Raw genomic sequence first — 20562 nt, 5'->3', positions numbered from 1 at the left:
GAAAAGTACAAATACGAAAAAGACTGATTTTATTGTCACGATACAAATTAGAATATCGAAAACAATAATTTGTGCAAATTAAAAACTGAACCATTCCTGGACAGTCTGAGGTGTAATGAATACGATACTGAAGTCTGTTTTCAAAAAATTTGTTACAAAAAATGTATTCATAACTTTATAAATGGTGGTTTTTAAGGATTTGTCAAAATTTTTGTCACCAATTGTGTCATTGTTTCAACATCAAAAGTTAATTAAAATATTTAAAAACTGTTATTCGGGGGTTTGCGAGGTAGCTGGATATGAATATGAAGTGAGATTATTGAAAATCAAAATGACGGATCCAATATGGCGGACATATTTTTTCAAAATTCATCAGATCCGGATTGAAAAATATTTATATTTAAAAAAGTTACAAGGGTTTTTAGAAGTTTAAACTTTAACTGCTGTTTTCTCGAAAACTTGTTTTCGCTCGTAAGGTACCTTTTCGTAGACCAGGTCACATATTTCAAATAAATAACAGAAATATTTGGAGGAATAAATTTATAAACAAAGTCATCTTTCCACTTGATCACAGCAGAGCATACACAAATACTTACTTTTCCACACGCATACATACATACATACGTATCTATCTATACGCACATTCGTAAGTTGCGTGTCATTTCGTTCTCATTTAATTTTACCTGCCAACAAACGTAAGATACTCGTCAACCGATTTATAAAATACCTCCAGGTAAGAGTAATGAGCAGCAGTCGAAAATTTCCAAAAAATCTACAATCTTGCTTGATGTTTGAATAAATAAATAGAGAGCAACAACAGCAATGCACGTACATATGTGTTTTTACCTAGTCTTCAATGGAAGCAACAACCGGTCTACCACCACTCACACACACAGTACTGGAATTTCTTACAGTCATCATCAAATGCTCTCTTGGTTTCCCATTCATCCACTAGCAGGTTTCTAAACAAACAACAACACTCTGTTTAGCTTTACCTCGTATAGGGAAACATTTAATGTGCGCACAGTCTCTCTTTTTATTTTATATTTCTTTGATATTCCAAAATTTCTGTTCCACATCATATTTGGCCAGGGGTTACGCGCTAGCAACCGGCAAATTCAACGTTCATTTCATTTTCGGAACTCAATCGAGATTGAAGCGTTTTTTCGCGCTGCTACTTCGACTGCGTGGCATTTCTTACCTACACATAGGCTCACGCCCATACATATATATTTACATATATTGTAGTAGTAGTATTGATTAGAATGTGATTTTAATAATTGGTGTAATTAAATTATTTGCTATTCTGCGCATTTGAGGTGGTGAATCGATTCAATATTTACACACCGTGATCCCGCAGATATATTAATATAAAAACGCCTCCCATACCGTGTTGAGTTAACCTGAAAAAAATAATGGTGACTTTAACCCCGTAGGACGCGTACACGTGTTTATTTTTATTTTATAATTCACATTCATCGTATGTACATAACTTATAAAATTAATTGTGGCGTTATTGTTGCAATTTATTTATAAACTTAATGGAATTTAATAATAAAGTAATACTTAATTCATTAACTAAACTGTCATCGGGAGACTAGAGCACTTAACTTTTAACTACTTGCTGTCATTTTATTTTAAACTCTTATGTAAAATAAGTTCTTTTTCTATTTGGTATTTTAATTTGTGGACTGTTAGTAGTAAATTTTATTTCCCAGTTGACTTTTGTATCTAAAACTAGTAGATGAATATCTTAAAAGTCTTCTTTCAGCTGGTGTATTAGATACACCACACATGTAATGACATACTCGTATATACGCGTGTAGTTAAAAGCTAAAGGCAATCTTTTGCGGCGAACTAGAAGAACACGTGGATAAACGTTGGCACTGTCATCGTTTTGATGGCTACATGGAAATCAATGTCTATGTACACACCATATATATGTATATGTATGTGTGTGTATAAAAGTACGAGTTGGTGCATGAACATGTGCGAGCATTTTTTTTTGTTTTTTTTGTTTTTTTTTTTTGATAATGAAGGGGGAATCCTTTATAGATACCGTCAACTTAGACGGCATGCACGATTCATACTGCTTGCTAAGGGTACACCTGATTCGGGACCACGCCCAGTCAGTAATTTTCATACTGTGTGGACTTGCAAAACAGTACACCTACGTACTAAACCCTTGAACTCCGTCTCCTCCACCACTCTCCCTGCGGAACTGCTTCAACGTATTACTTCGCGGGGCTGGTTAGCTATATAACTTCGTCAATGTATATCGCCTAATGCGTCTCAATTGCTCGATGTATCTCAGCTCTTTTTGAATTCTAGTAGCGTATGCAGCTACCTCCTCCCACTTTTCTTTCGATTGCAACATGAACTCGACTACGTCAGTTGCTCTTGGAATTATTCTTCCTGTTATAAAACGTGGGCAGTGGAAACTGGCATGTTCCACGTCTTCTTCTACATTGATGCACACAGGGCAGTAAGGGCTGTCATCATGCCCGGACATATGCAGATATTTCCTAAAAATTCCATGTCCAGAATGGAACTGTGTCACATGGTAGGTTGTATCTCCAAGACTCCGATTTAGCCATGGTCGCAAATTGGGAATCAGTTTATAAGTCCATCGCCCTTTACTGAAGGTATTCCATCGGTCTTGCCACCTATAGATATATGTACATATGTATGTATGTATATGTATGTGTGTGTGCAAAAGTACGAGTTGCTGCATGAATATGTGCGAGCATGCAGAGGTGCTTGTATGTACATACACACATTGACTATCGATAGCATCTCAACAATTTGACCAGTTTGGAATATTTTTCATTTTTTGTTTTCGCTAAAAGTATTGTTGAGTTTCTAACAAAAACATATAAATCCAAGTTGCAAACTTTGTACAAAAATAGGAAAAAATTTCATGCCTTTGTTATATGGAGAAAATGCGCAACGTGGACGGGGAAACAAATCAATGGGATCTTTCAGCAAATAAAAATTTGCATTTAATAGCACTAAATTTTAATTATTATTTTATTTGTTTCCTTGTTCACTCCTCTCGAGAGCATAGGACTTCTACAAAACTTGTCTTGCGTTGCTTTCGTTAATCTATTTGATTTCTAACAGGGTAGGTGATTAGCCTGCCGCTGCAATAAAATCTTTCGCTTTTTACTAAATTTAAATAATCTATAGCTGAAACGGCATACCAAAAATGTTCCTAGAAGTTTTAATTGAAAACCCTGAAATTGTGATAAATATTCGGAATTTTACTAATTTTTGTGTAAAATTTGAAATTTTAATTTACATATATGTATGTACATATGTATGATTTTTATTATATAATAATTTATAATTTTCTAAAAAAATTAAAAATTATTTTATAAAAAAAAAAATTACAAATATAAAAAAATAAGAAAAATAATCAAAACTACAGGGTGAGCCATATAGCGTTTGCTTTTTGAACCACTTATTTTTTTGAGAATGGTAACACAAATGGCATGTCAAATGTATTCATAAATTTTGGTTTCATATTTAAGGTTTGACATTTACGAAATGGGACGCTATACGCTTGAACAAAATTCGGAAATATTGAAAATCTATTTTCAAAGTGGTGAGTCTTCTTCTTCTTCCACGGTTACAGTAAATGGCGAGCGTTACCGTGACATGCTCAACGAGTTGTTTCCAAAAATTGAAGAGGATGACATGGACGACATTTGGTTTCAGGAGGACGGTGCAACTTGTCACACTGCCAAAGTTACACTTGAACTTTTGGCTACCGTTTATGAAAACCGAATAATCAGCCGAAATTCCGATATCAATTGGCCGCCTCGGAGCTGTGATTTAAGCTCGTTGGACTATTTTTTGTGGGGGGACAAATGCTATGCGAACCATCCAGAGACAATTGATGCTTTAAAACACGAAATCGAAGTTGCCATTTATGAAACTGGAGCCCAAACAATCGAAAATGTGCTTAAAAATTGGGTTGATCGAATGTATAGTTAAAATGTTGAAGTGTTTGCGCTTTGTCGCAGTCTGCTCGCAAATACATACTTATTTACATATGCTTGCCTACGAAGGAGTAGAAAGTTTTGGCAACGCTGGAATTGAGCCACCTTAAATTAGAGTTTTTTGCAAGATAGTGAGTTATGGGGCTAGGGGTAGTCAGAGGCCCGAAAAAATATGATTTCAATAATGTTTTTTGCTAGTCAGTTGCTTTACTTTACAAAAATAAGAACATAGCATTAATACATCATTTCGACTTGACTTTAGCAAAATTAAAAAAAAAACAAAAATTAATAATTGTAAAAGTTATCGCTGTTTGTGTGGAGCCCGTCATTGGAGATTCATCTAAAATCAGTCGGACAAGAGACATTAGTTCTATTAATAGATAATCTTGTGCCTGATCGGAGTTTGTTTTTCAAAATTAACAATATAGCGGAGTCAGGAAATATTTTTCAGATTTTCGAGAGAAAAATTGACAATTAATTGTTAAAAAAAATCGAAAATTTTTAAAAGATTTGCCCAAGCGCCCTTTGTTAATTGTTCAATAACTCGAAAAATATTTGTCGGATTCATTTAAAATTTTCACACAATATTTTCAAGATATTATATTATACTTTAAGAAAATCAAAAAAAAAAAATCCAATTGTTTGTAAATTCTGACCACCCCTAACCTCTTATACCAGTTTAATGAGGTATAACCATACTCGCTAGCGGCGAAATTTGTTCAATAAATTTGTTGTTGCTTTCGCATGCAAATTTTTCGTCAAGTTAATCGAGCATAAAGATAGCGAGCAAAGAAGTAGCGAATAGAAATGATCTAATAGGTCTGTTCATGTAAAAATTATCCAGTTACTTAATTTCCCAGAATTCTCTCTCAGAGAGAAAATTATCAAAGTATGCACGCGAGTAAAAATTTTAAATTTTTATGAACAGTTAATTGAGTTAGTGGTGAGAAAAATTACAAAACTTTACAATTTATTCAGTTGAGCTACCTCGTATAAAAAACAAATATAAAATAAAATAAAAAATCAATTATAATGCGAAATAACGAGACATGACATGACATGTCACGAGACATAAGGCCTCTTCTATTCGCCTTTCCTCCACTCGTTGTGTCTATGCTAGATGATCTTGACGAATTTGCATGCGAAAGCAACAACAAAATTAGCGAGTAAGATGTGCCGCCAGTGAGTATGACTGTAGCTCATTAGGCCGCACTGCCTTACCAACGCACGTAATTTAAGGCAGTTGCCTTTCTGCGTTGCCGACATATCGCACCCTAAATACGAAAGGGGCACAACTCAAAATTTTCCACACTCGAGCTTGACTTGTTTACAGTAGCACAGAAAACAAACTATGTGACATATCACGCTGAAATTTGCCATGTAAGCTTATAACAGTCCTACCAAAAAACAAAAAATTTATTTTTGCCATATGCCATATTTGTCTCGTTCATATTTGAGCTTCTGCTCATTTTGAGTTGTGACCCTTTTGTATTTAGGGTGCGATATATTCATTTGCTTTATCTATACACCACTTGCTAAGCAGAGAACGTTAATGAACATTAATGAACGGGTAATGAGGATTAATGAACGTGCAATGAGCATTACATTAACGTTCTCTGTGCTAAGTTTTAGAGGCCTATAGACATGACATGATTTTATTTTGCCTACAATATTTTGTTCCATTTCATCATCGCTGTCTGATGAAGGGCATTCCATTAGCACTATTTTTGTAGTAATCACAGCTTTCCAGCCATGTATGTATGTACATATGTATAAATACATATTTTGAAAATAACTCATGTATATGGGTTTGCTTTTCATTAATTTTTTTTAAGGATAAAAAGTGCCTGTTATGCTGTTCCATCAGTTTCGTTTTGTAGACAAAAGCTTTGTAAGTTTTCGAATGAGGCTCTCTCTACCTTAACTGACATCAACTGTCAAAGGTTTTGATGTATCGTCTTCATCTTCACCGATGCTCTTTTTATTCGTATCTGTCGCAGATAAAATTTCGCTATCGGTTAGTGAACCTGAGACAGCAACATCTTCATCTATTTGAACATAGTTAGAACAACTCACACCACTAAATTCAACTACTGGTACCATTGATGGTTCTTAATCAGCCATATTTATTTGCGTTTTGTCCTGATCTTCTTTTACAAGACCCGATTTTTTAAAGCAGTTGAGAATCGTACTTTTTTGAAGTACGTTCACATATGCATTAATTGCCAATAAATCCGCAAAATTAATCTAACCGTTCACATATGGCCGATTAACTGCGAAATTGACAATCAGCTGTCAATACTGTTGTGAAAGGTTTTTCTTCATAGAAATTATTATTTATTTGAAATATTTCGGTGTTTTTGGTTTGTTTAATTATGAAGAAAATACAAGGAGAAGGAATAGCTAGTTTAATTGCGCAATAGGCTGCTAATAATAAACAGTTGGGGTAATCCGTAAAAGACGTTTACTGAGATTTCAAAAAATTATGGGCACACGCTTTTTTTCTGTTCTATGAATGCATAGTTAATACTACCTAAAAACATTTTATGAGAATTATGTCTTCAAACCTATTTTCTTTGCCGGTATCAATTTTATTTAGTTTTCACTTTGACGTTTTCCTTTACACGCGTAAAAGAATGACACAGAAAATAAAGGGTTGTATGCCAAAAAGTATCGTTATTATCTGGGACTATATTTTATAATCTCAGATTTTGGGAGAGACATTTTGTATGGGACATCTCGCTTTTTAATTACGGATTGGGAGTTAAGCACGAAAAAGTAGATCATCTACTTATATGTGAACGTATAATTATAGTGTTTTTTTTTTTTTGTTGAAAAGTTTTGTCTCATCATATGGTAACATTATGAAAATATATTGCCATCCTTGTCGTGTGAAACTGTTGCATTTTTTGTATGGGAAAACAACAACAAAAGTTCAACACCTCCACCAATTATATAATAAATAATGAACCCTACAGGCACTCATATCCCTACCATATAAGCACTCATATTATCATCATCACTATCCTCAATAAACTACACATTTTCCTTCTAGCCATGCGAAAGTTTTGATAGTTTTCCCTTGTCGTTGTGATATTCTATCTCTTGTTTACCAATAGCAATTTCTTATAACTGAGAAATATATCTACTATGCTCTAAAGGCAAGGCAACTAATCATTTTTATTCTTACAATATAATAATTGCTGACAACTAAACTCCTCATTGTCGTTATCACAAACTTCTCAGCACTAATAATTATACTTCTCATTTTTGTTCCCAAAAAGTAATCGGCGCTGATGGGCGAAACAACTCATTTTCATTATCAAAATGTATTCAGCACTGATGATAAAACTCCTCATTTTCGTTAAAAGTAGTCAGCTCTGATGACAAAAACTCTTTAACGCCTCATTTTTGGTATCATCAAATGTTTTATTAGAAATATATAAAATTAATATTTCTTTGTATTCATTAGAAAACTCTTACATATCAATTCGGTGTTTCATCCACGGAGATTCGAACTTACGAATTTTCAAATGTTAGCCAATCATCTAGTCATTCGGTTATGACGACCATACAACACATACAACAACATTTCACACTTGTACTTATTTCAGAGCAGCCACATTATAAGCATAGAAATGATTTGCCTTGCCGTTTAAGGTACATACATATATTTTTCAATTATATGAAAGAGAGATAGAATTCACACTGAACAGGGGAAAAGAATATAAAATGAAATATGTGATTTCCTTATTAAAAAAGTGTTGTATATGCCATTTTGATAATGCGATTGCATTACAGACTAATAAAATACTTGTAAGTGTGTTCGAATTTTTGCCGAAAGTGCTCTGCACTGTCTTGTAGAGAATATAATAAAATTTGTACATAACAAATACAAAAAATTGAATAATATACCTCCATTTTTAGTTACAATTAATATTCTCGCACAATTTCTGTACAAAGCTAATTGCATTCAATTGGACAACGCTCACCTCCATATATATTTTATATTACTCAGTTGACACTAATATGGCAACATTGAGAGTTTCGTAAATCAGCTGATTGTATTCGAAGTCATTGTTTAGCGGTTTTCGGAAAGCGGAAACTATATGCATTGAATTTCTATTATTTTGTAAGTTAAATGTAATAATCCTATAGCAAGGCGTGCAACATGTCTATCGAATACGCAAATCTTTGTTCGGTGGTGATAAAACAAGTTTTTGGCGAGACAGTACAGACTGTTTCTGATTGTTTATTCTGCGCCGTTTCACGCACGTTGCCGGCTATAGTAAAAACCACGAAGTTGTCACGCAAGGAGGTACGCTTAATCTCTATGGAATAGGCCGAACAATGTATATTTTTGAACTTTTAGGCTGCCATGGCATTGTCAGTGCTGATTAAATATCAACTAGTGGTTTTTACTCCCTGCGAATCAAATCCGTATTTAGCCGAATATTCGCTGAAACGCGAAGAAATTTTCTACATACTACGCTATCCAGGGTGAGTGCTAATAGTGCTAATAATTTTTTTAAAAATAAATAAGTAATTAAATGCTTTCGCTTTCGCAGCTACGTGCAATTGATTCATACTAAGTATGGTACGGTTGGCGCCGCTATTGCTGAAGAGTTATTGCATGGCGGTCCACAAACGGCCACAAATACAATACTCAAATGCATTGCTAACTCTGAGGCCAAGGAAAAAGTAGAATCATATCGCGATAACTTCTTGGCTATGGTGAGCGATAATTACCTTATCCGATTGCCACAACTAGCATCTGCTGAAGGGGAGCCTGTTCCGAAATTGCAAATCGATGCATACCAATACTTTGTGCCTCCCGATATCAATCTGCAGTTTGTAGCGCAAGTGCAGGCGGGCAAAGAAAAAGTGGAAGGAGCTGCCGATGCTAGCATTTTTTGGCACATAAATTTTAGTCGCTTTCATCAAGATTTTCGAGATACGATAATGGTAGGTGCCATTGAGCGAAAACTAGGGGCCAGCGCCAGTGAATGCTTCAAGTATATACTTAAGCAAATGTATGAGCGTACGGATCCATGGCAAAGGGTGATTATTACTAAAACATGCGCCACAAAACCTTATAATCAATTTATTTTCGTCTTTTAGGAATGTTCAAATCCCTTCACTTTGGCCGAAATAAAACAAATGATTGAAAAGAAGTCCAACAATTTGGATTTAATAAAGCATTTGGATCAATATGTGTCATTGTTAGGTATGTAGTAAAATGCTGAATTGAGTGGATTTAAATAGTATTCAGCTTAATGATATACTCGTACATTTGCGCAGCTGATGATCCATTGGGCTTCATACGAAAAATTGGAGAAATGGGTGGTGGTCAGTATGTTGTGGATTTGAGGCACGCCTTCAAAGAGCTAACATTATCGTGGTTCGGGCGTGTGATAACAGAACGCTATGGCTCAAAAGCGTCACGAATTTTTCGCATAATACACATGAAAAAATTCATCGAGCAGGAAGAACTGCAAAAGGAGGCGATGATACCGGCGCGAGAGGCAAAGCTACTTTCTTACTACCTATTCCACGATCAATTTATACAACTCAAAACAATCAGGAAGGCAGGCGGCGGTGGCACAGGACCAGCTAAATCGTTCTTTTTGTTTCATTTCAAACCTAAACAGGTAAATAAAACTGTAGTTTGTTTTCTCAATAATCAGTTCCATTTGCAACAGAAAGTTCCAGATGTGCGCTTGCATCGGATAAATCCCTAAAAAGGCTTTGCATGAAAGTGCATAAAATCGACGATTGTGCATGAGACAAGGTCTTTCCGTCAAAACTACCTTAGTATTGTTCAGGAGAAAACGGAGATCGGATGAACATAGTCTTCCACCACTGAATGGTGTGACAGAAAGTTAAATATCTAGGAGTAATCTTGGATAAGACACTGTCCTGGGGTCTGAAACCTGCTGTGGTCTGGGGGATATGCACAGCACTTGTCAGGCCAATCAGCGCTTATGCCTCTGTGGCTTGCTGGTGGCGGGAACTATGCAGGCTGTAAAAAAGTGTGTTTATGCATTGCAGGTGCCAAGAATAAAACTTCCAACAATTCCTTAAATGCTATGCTTGATTTGCTCTCCGTGGATCTTAAGATATAACAGGAAGCAATAAAAGTAATGTACAGACTCCCTAAATATGGTTTCTGGCACGAAGACTGAACTTCGGGACACAGAGAAATCTTTAAGATGCTATCTGAGCAGAATCCACTGTTGTTAGCACCTAAGGACGACCTTATACCCATAATTTCATTTAGAAGCTTGCCAATTTTAATAGAGTAATCCAGAGTGCATTCTGAGAAGTTTGACGAAAATTTTCTTTACCGATGGCTCTTAATGATAGTAGGTTTCCTAAATTTTGTTACTTTTGAAACAGTGCAGCACTTTAAGTACCTAGGAGTTATAGTCTCATGTAGCGGTGATTCAATTTCCGCCGCCAGGGAGCGCATCAACGTCGTCAACAAAGCGTATTACGCCCAACTTTGTTGTCAAGTCCCGACTTTTGTCTAAAACTACAAAGTTAACTATGTACAAGGCCCTTATTCGACCAATCCTAACGTATGGTTGTGCGGTTTGGACTCTTAAGGTTGATGACTGGGCGCAGATTGCTAGCATGGAAAGAAAGATCTTTGGCCCAATAAGAATGGATGATCTGTAGGTACCAGAATTCGATTGCATTCTGAACTGAACGATCTAACTTAGAACGAGACAGTTGTACGTTTTGTTAAAGTGCAGCGCATAAGATGGCTAGGTAATGTGATGTTGTTGTTGTTGTGATCCGTATGCCTGCTGACTGTACCGTGAAGAAAGTCTTGACAGGAAAGCTATTGGGCATGAAGGCCAAAGGCAACCCGAGAAACCGTTGGATAGACGCAGTGGAACACGATTTAAGAAGTTGGGAATACGTAACTACAAAGCAACAGCTCAAGATAGACCGCTTTGGAAGAGCATTTTGAAGGAAGCTTTGACGCACCCCGCGTTGTAACGCTATGAAAGAAGAAAGAAATTTTGTTAAACTCCTTTGTTCTTTTTATTTTATAATTACGTAAAGTAAAATGAGTTTCTGTGTCAAGGAGTTGAATTACTTTAATCACAAAATATTCATTTTACTGTTGTTTTTTTTGTGTTTCCACAGAGCGTCCGGATGATATTAAATATTTGCTACAAAGCTTTGTACAACACAATTGAGCGTTCTAATTTTGAAAAGTCTGAACACAAGCGATTGATCGACAAGTCACAAAAGCTTGACAGCATTGTTGCAACGATGAAGGAGCGTGGGGAATCCGCGGAGTACATAGACGAAGTATGTCGTGATTCATAATTTCCCAAATTAGTGTAATGAAAAATCTGTTAGATGTGTAACTAAATTTTTTTGCTTTCCAGATACTTGAAACTTTGACGCCACCCGAAAGAGAAATACTAGAAAAAGTAAAATCTCGCATCAAGACACTCTCGAAAGCGGAACTCACCATCGATAGTAGTATATTTTTGTTACAAATGTTTTTGCACCACTCCAAGGAAACAACGTCGCTTGCGAGTAAAGAAAAAAAGTGAATACAAATTTAGTGTTTTTTTATTTCAATATATAAAAAATTTGGTTTTTCAATGAATTAAGTATCCAAAAAAAATGTTCATTAATACTTAAACTTTAAAATTATAAATTAATGTGCTGTGCAACAACGTAAGAAATTGGACTATATACAAATGAAGAAGACCAACGGTAACTACAAAATCTTATAAAAATATGTATGTATGTGCGCGCATGAAGAATCATACAAACATAGATATTGTAAATGCTCTGAACCGATGAAATGCTGTGATGCTAAATGCTTAAATACTAAACTAAAAATACTACAGCTAATGTAAAACTAATAGTAATTTAAATTAATATGTTTTTTTTTTTTAATATGCGAAGAGCTGTAAATAGACGCGTCATATGGAGCACTCACTGAACTTGGAACTATCATAGAAATCATAGAAATTGGAAATTGGACAATGAAATGCGTTATTTTTTGATAATTTAAATAGTTGAAGAGTTGGATTTGCTTAAAACTCTGTTCCCACTTTCTGCGCTTTGGAGTAAAAAATAATTCCGTATTTTCTAGCTTTTAATCCTCCGTTGTCCACCCGGACCTGGCCATACTTTTTCAACTTTGGACGTGAATTTAACACATTTCTATTATAGCTAACGACTTGAGCTTCCAGGCAGGTTAGGTACGGTTGAGTGGCTGTCATTCGACATACTTAGGCCTGAATAGTTCCTTTATGATACCACTGGTAGCTTCCTTTAAAAAAAGGATCCTCGAACAGTACGAAAAAAGCCAGACCCGGGTGCCCAACCGAAGGTTTTAAAAAAAGGTGTTCAACGGAGGGTTAACTGGCTTTGCTTTTGTGACGTTTGTGATTTTTTGTTTTTGTTTATGGCATTATGAAAGAAATTTTGATTGAAACCGTTATATTTGATTTGAGTGTAGATTAGTGCCATAGAGCGGCACTACATTGCAGCGCCATTAAAATGCGTGTACATATAGTCCCAGAATTGTTGCCGTTCTGCTTCCGGATTGCTACGCATTTTCATATTAGCAGAGATATCCAAATAGCTGAGATCTTCCATCACAGTGTGCGGGCTTATCGGCTCCCAGGTTGTGGTCAATAGTGCGTCCTCCTCGGTTTGTGGTGTAGGAGTGCTGATATGAAAAGGAAAGAACAAAATGAATAAATTTAATGCATTTGCCTTTATTTATTTGTAGGTACAGTATCGGACAAATCATTTGCAACTGAATCAAAGTGTAAACATTTTTGAAGTAAAAATTTCTTTAGAATCGTTGGGAGTGATTTGAGACTCGATGAAACGAAAAAGCGACACTCTTGGCTACGAAGCGTTATATGTTGATATACGTATATGTGTGTGGCTGCGTACTGCTGAGCCACGCTGGTATAGTGAGTATTGTAGTATGTATACTAGACTGCCTATTGCTTGCTTTGGTGTTTAGTTCAAGCGTCATACGTATGTGTGTTTGTATGTATGCTAGTACGCCTGCGTATTACGGAGCCACGGTGAGCGAGAAGGCATTATGTATACCTATACTACATTACCTAATACTTGCTTAGACCAAGCGTCCTACGAATCTTTGGGTGTATGTTAGTACGTCTGTGTAATATACGCGTTACGACGCTCATAATAGCAACCGCGTGTGCTGTATTGCGTCCGTATTTTTATATTCGTAAATATTTTCATTTTTCAATATTTACCGCAATTATGCCGAAAACTAATGCAGAAAAGCGTCGTGAATATCGACAGAAAAAAAAAAAAAAAAAAGAAAATAAAACTAAAAAACTAGATTGCGCAATGGAAAAACAGTTTTAATTGTGGCAATTTATATTTCACCGAATCAATCAATAAATAGCATTACGGAATCCATTCACGAAAATTTAATAAGGTATACACCAGAAGTATCGCGGATACTTAGAAAAGATTACGATACAGTTCCAATGATTTTAAGTGGCGATTTTAACGTAAATTTTGCATTGGACACAGCGGTTCCTTTAATTGACTTTCTCAATACAACATTCAATTTAAAAATGTGTAACAATCGCACTGAATCGACAACACGATCAAAAACAAAAATTGACGCGGTATTTCAAAGATATGTTGACAACATCGAAACCTAAGCATTTGTATCATATTTTAGCTATCATAAGCCACTCGTATCATTTGTTGAAGTTGAAAACATTGAGGATGAATAATAATAATATGAAGAAAATAAAATATTATATGAACTTTATAGCAATATTATAATGAACCTATAATTATCCCGCTCCTAATGCTGCTTTCGTCTCATTCTCTCTCAGTTTGTTTTACGGAAGGTTTCACTTCTATCGCGTCTAACCGTTAGACTGGTTTTTTTTTTCTAGCAAAGCCAATTTTTCTTGGAAAATGCTTTTTATTTCTTGCTTTAGAAACTAGAGCATATTAGTAATATAATAGGACTATGAATAAGTTCGTGCGGTTTTTTTTCGAAATTTGAAACTTTATTGACGTAAAATGGTTACAAATTTAATATTCAAAATATTGTCCATCGCTTACTACTACTTTTTCCCATCTTTCTGGCAATTCACGGATTCCCTTTGTGAAAAATTCGGTCGGTTTTGCCGCAATCCACGAATCGATCCATTTTTTGACTTCATCGTAATTACGGAAGTGCTGGTCAGCCAGGCCATGTTGCATCGATCGGAAGAGATAGTAATCGGATGGCGCAAGGTCTGGACTATACGGCGGGTGGGGTAGGACATCCCATTTGAGCGTTTCTAAGTATGTTTTGACCACTTGTGCAACATGTGGCCGAGCATTGTCATGTTGCAAAATAACTTTGTCGTGTCTATCGGCGTATTGCGGCCGTTTTTCTCGCAGTGCTCGGCTCAAACGCATCAATTGTCGTCGGTAGACATCCCCCGTAATCGTTTCATTCGGTTTCAGTAGCTCATAATACACAACACCCAGCTGGTCCCACCAGATACACAGCATAACCTTCAGGCCATGAATATTCTGCGCCGACGTCGATGTTGAAGCATGGCCAGGGTATCCATACGTTGCCCGACGTTTTGGATTGTCGTAATGGACCCACTTTTCATCGCCAGTCACAATTCGATGCAAAAAACCCTTTCTTTTGTGCCGTTGAAGCAGTTGTTCGCATGCCATAAAACGGCGTTCAACGTCTCTTGGCTTCAATTCATACGGCACCCAATGGCCTACCTTTCGGATCATTCCCATGGCTTTTAAACGTTTGGAAATGGTTGATTGATCAACTCCCAAAGTTTTTGCAACCTCTTCTTGCGTTTGAGCCGGATCTTGATCGAGCAATTCCTCCAATTCGGTATCCATGAACTTTGGCGGCGCACCCTCGCGTTCTTCGTCTTCCAAGCCAAAATCACCACTTTTAAAGCGTGCAAACCACTTCTGGCACGTTCGCTCAGATAGAGCATGCTCACCATAAACTTCCACCAAGATACGATGACTTTCGGCTGCTTTTTTCTTCATATTAAAATAATGAAGAAGAATTCCCCGCAAAAACACATTATTTGGCACGAAATTCGACATTTTCAAGTGTGGTAAAAATATTGTTGTTTACGCTTCAAATAAAAAACTTATACTGACGTTTGTGCCTTACGACAGTAGCTCTCCAATGAATGTTTGGAAATGTGGATCGATGGAATAATAATCAAGTTACGCCATCTGTTGTAAAACCGCACGAACTTATTCATAGTCCATTATTTCAAAATGATTATTGGCATCTATTTTTTTGCGGTTATATTCGAAAAACGTTTAAACGGTTATATACAGTTAGAAATTTCAAAAAATCGATTTTTTTATTTTTTTCTTAATGTAAATATATTTAAGAATGCATACAGAAGATTTAATATCGCTCTGGTGAATATTTCTGAAGTTACACGCAAATTTGAAAAGGCGTTTCAGAGTGCTTGAAAGTATAAGGCCGGAGCGACAGCGCGTTTTTCTCAAAATTGTGTTTTCAAAGTCGGTGACCAACATTACTCGATGGTCTCAAATTTTAACACGACCTTCTTAAATATATTTTTTAGTAATTAATCGATGACAAATATTTTTTTATAAACAATTAAAGGCCGAAATTTTGGTGTAGAGCCGATTTTTTGTTTATGAGAAATCGCCATTTTGTCAAAAAAAATTAATTTGCTTATTCCTCCGATTAATTACTAGATTTAACATTACTTTAACGAAATCTGTTTGGTTTTTTAATTTCAGAGAATCCAGTTCAGAGATATAGTGGTCACCCAAAACGTCTTTTTTGCCCTTCTAACTGTATATAAGGGGATATGTAGCAATCTTGCGTAACAAAACAATTGCAACTTTGTTTCCTTTACTAGGTTAGGTTGCTTGTATAAGACAAGACACTCCGTGGCCCTAAGACCTATTGTGATACCTGAATTTTATTTCCATCCCTTAACTAAGTTGCTTAAACCACGTAGATCTTTTTAAGAAAGTAAATAGTACCTTCAGTACTTAATTTCCCAAGTTTTCGAACAAATAATCCGTGGCCCTAAGACCTATTGTGATACCTGAATTTTATTTCCATCCCTTAACTAAGTTGCTTAAACCACGTAGATCTTTTTAAGAAAGTAAATAGTACCTTCAGTACTTAATTTCCCAAGTTTTCGAACAAATAATCGCTAAGACATTGTTGTTGGTAATAAGAGACCACCTTCTATTGGTTTCCGAAATGACGCTCAAGAAAATTGCAATGTACAGTTCGTTTAGAGGAATGCTAATGACCTCTACTAATCGCTGAAGGTCCAGTTTGGATCCTTTTCTTGCACACTCATCCACTCTTTCATTTCCTACCTCTCCAGAGTGACCGTTGACCTAGCAAAGTGTGGTGTTGTGTTGTTAGATAGGCGAGAGGGTCCTCTTGCATTCTTTAACACATCTTGAGTTGTAAAGGTTTCTGGAGGTAAGTAAGATTTCAGCTTGGAAGACGCTACTCTGATCTGGGAGTCTAAAGGAGCAATTTAATTGCCACGAGTACACTCCCGATCCAGTGCCATTGTTCATCTTTGTGTGGCCATCTGATATGACTCTGGTCTACCAACCCTATCTCTCGGGCATTCGTATTTTATAGTCTTTGTTCAGATATATCTTGGAAACCAGATAGTCTGTTTTCATTACGTGTTGCAAGTGTAGAACTGCAATTGTCTGCTGCCTTAATCCTGGAAGCAGATTTGGCCGCTATCCCTTTAACAAATATATCAATGTAGAACCACTTCCAGCGCCACCTGATGCGGCGATCGGTGCGCACCTGTTATTTCTAGATAAGCTAATCGTTCGACTTTTATAAGATTCTTTAGGTAGGATTGTGTCTACACCGCCTTCCACCACACGAAAACTCCATAAGTCAAAATGGATCGTTTAGTGGATAATATACGGTATCAGACCTCATTTTTTGCTAAATGTCCTCTTACAGATAAAGAGGGCATTCCATTTCCAAGACCTCATTTTTTCCTAAATGCCCTCTTACAGATAAAGAGGGCATTCCATTTCCAAGAAAGGACTTGGACGTTCCTCCTGACTTGAGGGGTTGGAAGGAGTTTACCGCCCAGGTTACCTTAGAACTTTGTGCATTGTTCGTGCATTCTGGGCATCCAGGAAAGTGTGTTTGCATGAGATACTCAAGTGTTTCCTGCCCTGTTTCTATGAAGCTGTCATCCGGTCTTTTCAAAAAGCTCGGTTTGCAGGATACCTTGAAGGAACATTTTCTCAGCCTTGAGAACTCAGATGTGTTCTTCAATTCTTCACAAAACCTCATCCAGGATTCTTTCTTTGCTTTCTTTATTTCAATCTTAAGAGGCATTTAACTGCTGTGCAATCGAGAGTATTTACGTAAATAAAATAAATAATTGGCGCGTACATTTCTGGTAAGTGTTTGGCCGAGCTCCTCCTCCTCCTATTTGTTGCGTGCGTTTTGATGCTGTTTCACAAAGGGTTTTAAGCCGACCCCGAACGGTAAATGGTTTTTATGATGAGATTTTTCATGAATACACTCGGAGGTTTGCAATTGACCGCTGCTATTAGAAACGTTTTTTTTTTTTTTCTATAATTTTGCTGTTTCATGTACGGAGATTCTAACCTACGCACTGCCGAATCGTAGTCACGCACCAACCCATTCTGCTACGGCGGCCGCGAGATATTTACATTATCTTATTTCAATTGTAAATGGTTTGTCCGGTACTGTGTGCCATTGTTTACTCACCCATACTTGGCGAAATTCGTCCACATGCGCACCATACGATTTTTCACTAGCACCTCTGTTGAGCGCGGATCCAAGCTCAGGTTGAAGAAACCGAATTTAAACAAATAACCCATTTCATCACCGTGGCAGACGCCTGGTCTGGAAATCCCCAGCATTCTTTTGTAGAGTCCAAGTGCACCATCGTACGAGAAGCGATACATATAGACAGGCGCATTGCCGTATTTGGCATGGTTGCGCGCAGTCTTGCGTATGCCGTGCAAGAACATCAGATCTGTTAAGAGCTGTAATTGTAAAGAAAAAAAAAACGTAAGGGACCTCATTAACTTGACTATGGTAAAATATGATACGTACAGCAATCATTTCGTCCACCGAATCCACGCCCACTTGTTTGGCGCCCAGATAGAATTGTCGTATGTCGCGCGTTACCCGCGCACGCTCATCGGTGACATTCAAATCACGTGGAACCATGCGCGAAAAATCATTTTCAATTATCTCCAGTAGCTTGGGATTCTTGCGCAGTCCTATAAAATTTAGATTTATTAGATTTAGATTTATTGGAAGCTTGCACTTCGACCTCATGGTCTTTTGTGCCCTCTACACATCACATCAGTACCTCATCCAGACCCAGTTCCCTTATTGAGTTTAAGATAGAGCTGGGTTGGACTGAGCGTATGTGCGTTAATATGATTGAGTTTTCGAAGGCATTACTCACTTCGTATGAAGAGCATTGCTTCGTGCGTATTATAGCCCGTCATGTATGGCACGCTGCTATGGAACTTATGTTGTTGGTACATTTCATTCGGATGTTGTGTGATGAAAGGATCTTCATAGAAGATTTCACGTTCGCCACGCGCATTCCAATAACCCTCTACTATCGGCACAAATGGCAAGCCAATATTGTTGCGCGAATCTTCAGCTGTTAGAGTCGTGGGTGCTGCTTCCACCAATTTCATAGCCGGAACGCGTCGCAAGAATTCCAATATCTCCTCGGTATCATTGGCGCCTACATAACCCAAGTTGGCGGCCAAACGGAAAGCGCGCTCTGACGAACTGTCGGCCATCGACCAAGGATTTAGCGCCGAACCACTTTGTGAGATGGCGCGATGAAAGAGACCCTCTGCGAGTGGTGATAGCAGCAGCATTTGCACGCTTGAGGCACCGGCCGACTCACCAAAGACTGTCACTTGTTTTGGATCACCACCGAAAGCGGCGATATTGTCACGCACCCATTTCAAGGCAAGTATTTGATCCTGAAGGTGTAAAATAAATGATTTGTTTCACGTTAGCTGAACTGCTTGTGCGAACTCACCTTCAATCCCTGATTACCTGGCGCATCGGGGCCGGCAGTCAAAAATCCCAAAGGACCCAGCCGGTAGTTGAGTGTCACCAAAACAATATTCTCGGCAACCAAGTAATCGGGACCATAGAGGAAAGTGTTGCCGGAACCGAATGAGTAACCGCCACCATGTAGCCAAACCATAACAGGCAAAAGCACTTCACTGCAAGGGAAGAGGGAGCCGAATAAAATGGGTATGAAAAATTTTACAAAAATAACATGGAATTCGTGTTTTCGGTTTCCAGCGAAATTCAAACTCACTCATCCTCTTTGGGCAGCTGTGTGGTGAAAACGTTTAAAAATAGGCAATCCTCGCTGCCCTTAAAGGTGTCCAATATCATATTCTTGTGCGGACAGCTGTTGCCCTCGCGCGATGCATCGCGCACGCCAAACCAAGGTTTCACAGGCTTTGCAGCACGAAATCTGGATGAGAAGAAATAAGACTTTATAAGTACACAAAGGATCATAAAGGACTTAAGGCAGGATGCCTTAAATATAACCTGGGAGTGGTGTAGTAAAGAGGGATTATCAATCAACCCTTCCAAAACCACTATTATCCCATTTATCAGGAAAAGGGTTCTATATATTTCCACCCTGGGAGTAAATAGAATAGACATAAAGGAAGAGGTTAAATATCTAGGAATTATGTTGAATAAAAAATTCACTTGGGAGGCCCACCTCAACTCAGTAATAAAAAAGGCAACGAAAGACCTATGGACTACAAAACATCTCTAGGGTAAATCCTGGGGTTTGAACCCTAAAATAACCTACACCCAAATGGTAAGACCTATTGTACTGTATGGGGATTTGGTATAGTGGGTGAAAACAAATCAAACTACTGTTATATCAAAACTATGTAAACTACAAAGGCTTGCGTGCCTAAGCATAACAGGGGCCATGAGAACTACTCCAACTGCTGGCATGGAAGCGCTTTTACCACCGTTACATTTAGCAATACAAGAGGAAGCTACTATGCAAGCACTATCTTTTCATATGAAAGAAAAACTTAAACCAGGAGATCTTACTGGACACCTCAATATCTTCAACAGGGCTCAACATGCAGTATGCAAAACCCAGACGAATGACCACACGGAACCCGTACTCCTTTTTATAAAGAGATACAAGGTTATCTTCCCGTCTAGGGAAGAGGGGAACCCTAACCCAACATGGCTAAATGATGACTCACAAAAATGGTACACAGATGATTCCAAAACGCTCCAAGGAGTAGGACCAGGAATAGTGGGGCCTAGAGCACACAAATCCCTAACACTAAGTACAGATACCACAATTTTCCATGCGGAGCTCTTTGACATAATGGAACAGTGGAAATCATATCCAAAAGAGGGTTCGAGAAAGTAAAAATTAAAACCCCTTCGGACATCCAATCGGTTCTCAGAGCCTTGAATAGCTTCACATTC

The 20562-nt window shown here is 37.4% G+C and overlaps 2 protein-coding genes across 3 annotated transcripts in view; one reads left to right on the top strand and one right to left on the bottom strand.

Moving 5' to 3' along the window:
• The first annotated feature begins 8062 nt into the window (after positions 1 to 8062).
• Positions 8063 to 11873, top strand: LOC128855832 (DNA-directed RNA polymerase III subunit RPC3). Its single transcript, XM_054091035.1, has 7 exons — positions 8063 to 8322; positions 8377 to 8504; positions 8573 to 9065; positions 9126 to 9231; positions 9306 to 9655; positions 11163 to 11330; positions 11411 to 11873. The coding sequence occupies exons 1-7, from the start codon at positions 8176 to 8178 to the stop codon at positions 11579 to 11581; spliced, it is 1563 nt and encodes a 520-aa protein (XP_053947010.1). The 5' UTR covers positions 8063 to 8175; the 3' UTR covers positions 11582 to 11873.
• A 201-nt stretch (positions 11874 to 12074) lies between these two features.
• The window catches only part of LOC128855830 (esterase E4), a 79334-nt gene continuing 70846 nt past the window's right edge, over positions 12075 to 20562 (bottom strand). For both annotated transcript variants that reach the window (XM_054091033.1, XM_054091034.1), the window contains 6 exons: positions 19406 to 19567; positions 19118 to 19307; positions 18521 to 19058; positions 18160 to 18329; positions 17809 to 18089; positions 12075 to 12714 (listed from right to left, as the gene is read on the bottom strand). In XM_054091033.1, the coding sequence (XP_053947008.1) occupies positions 12522 to 12714; positions 17809 to 18089; positions 18160 to 18329; positions 18521 to 19058; positions 19118 to 19307; positions 19406 to 19567 (1534 nt within the window). In that variant the 3' untranslated portion in view covers positions 12075 to 12521. The remainder of the gene's footprint in view (positions 12715 to 17808; positions 18090 to 18159; positions 18330 to 18520; positions 19059 to 19117; positions 19308 to 19405; positions 19568 to 20562) is intronic.

This window comes from Anastrepha ludens, chromosome 2 (genome assembly GCF_028408465.1).
Source record: "Anastrepha ludens isolate Willacy chromosome 2, idAnaLude1.1, whole genome shotgun sequence".
Lineage (NCBI taxonomy): Eukaryota > Metazoa > Arthropoda > Insecta > Diptera > Tephritidae > Anastrepha > Anastrepha ludens.
This window is presented reverse-complemented; position numbering and strand designations above follow the sequence as displayed.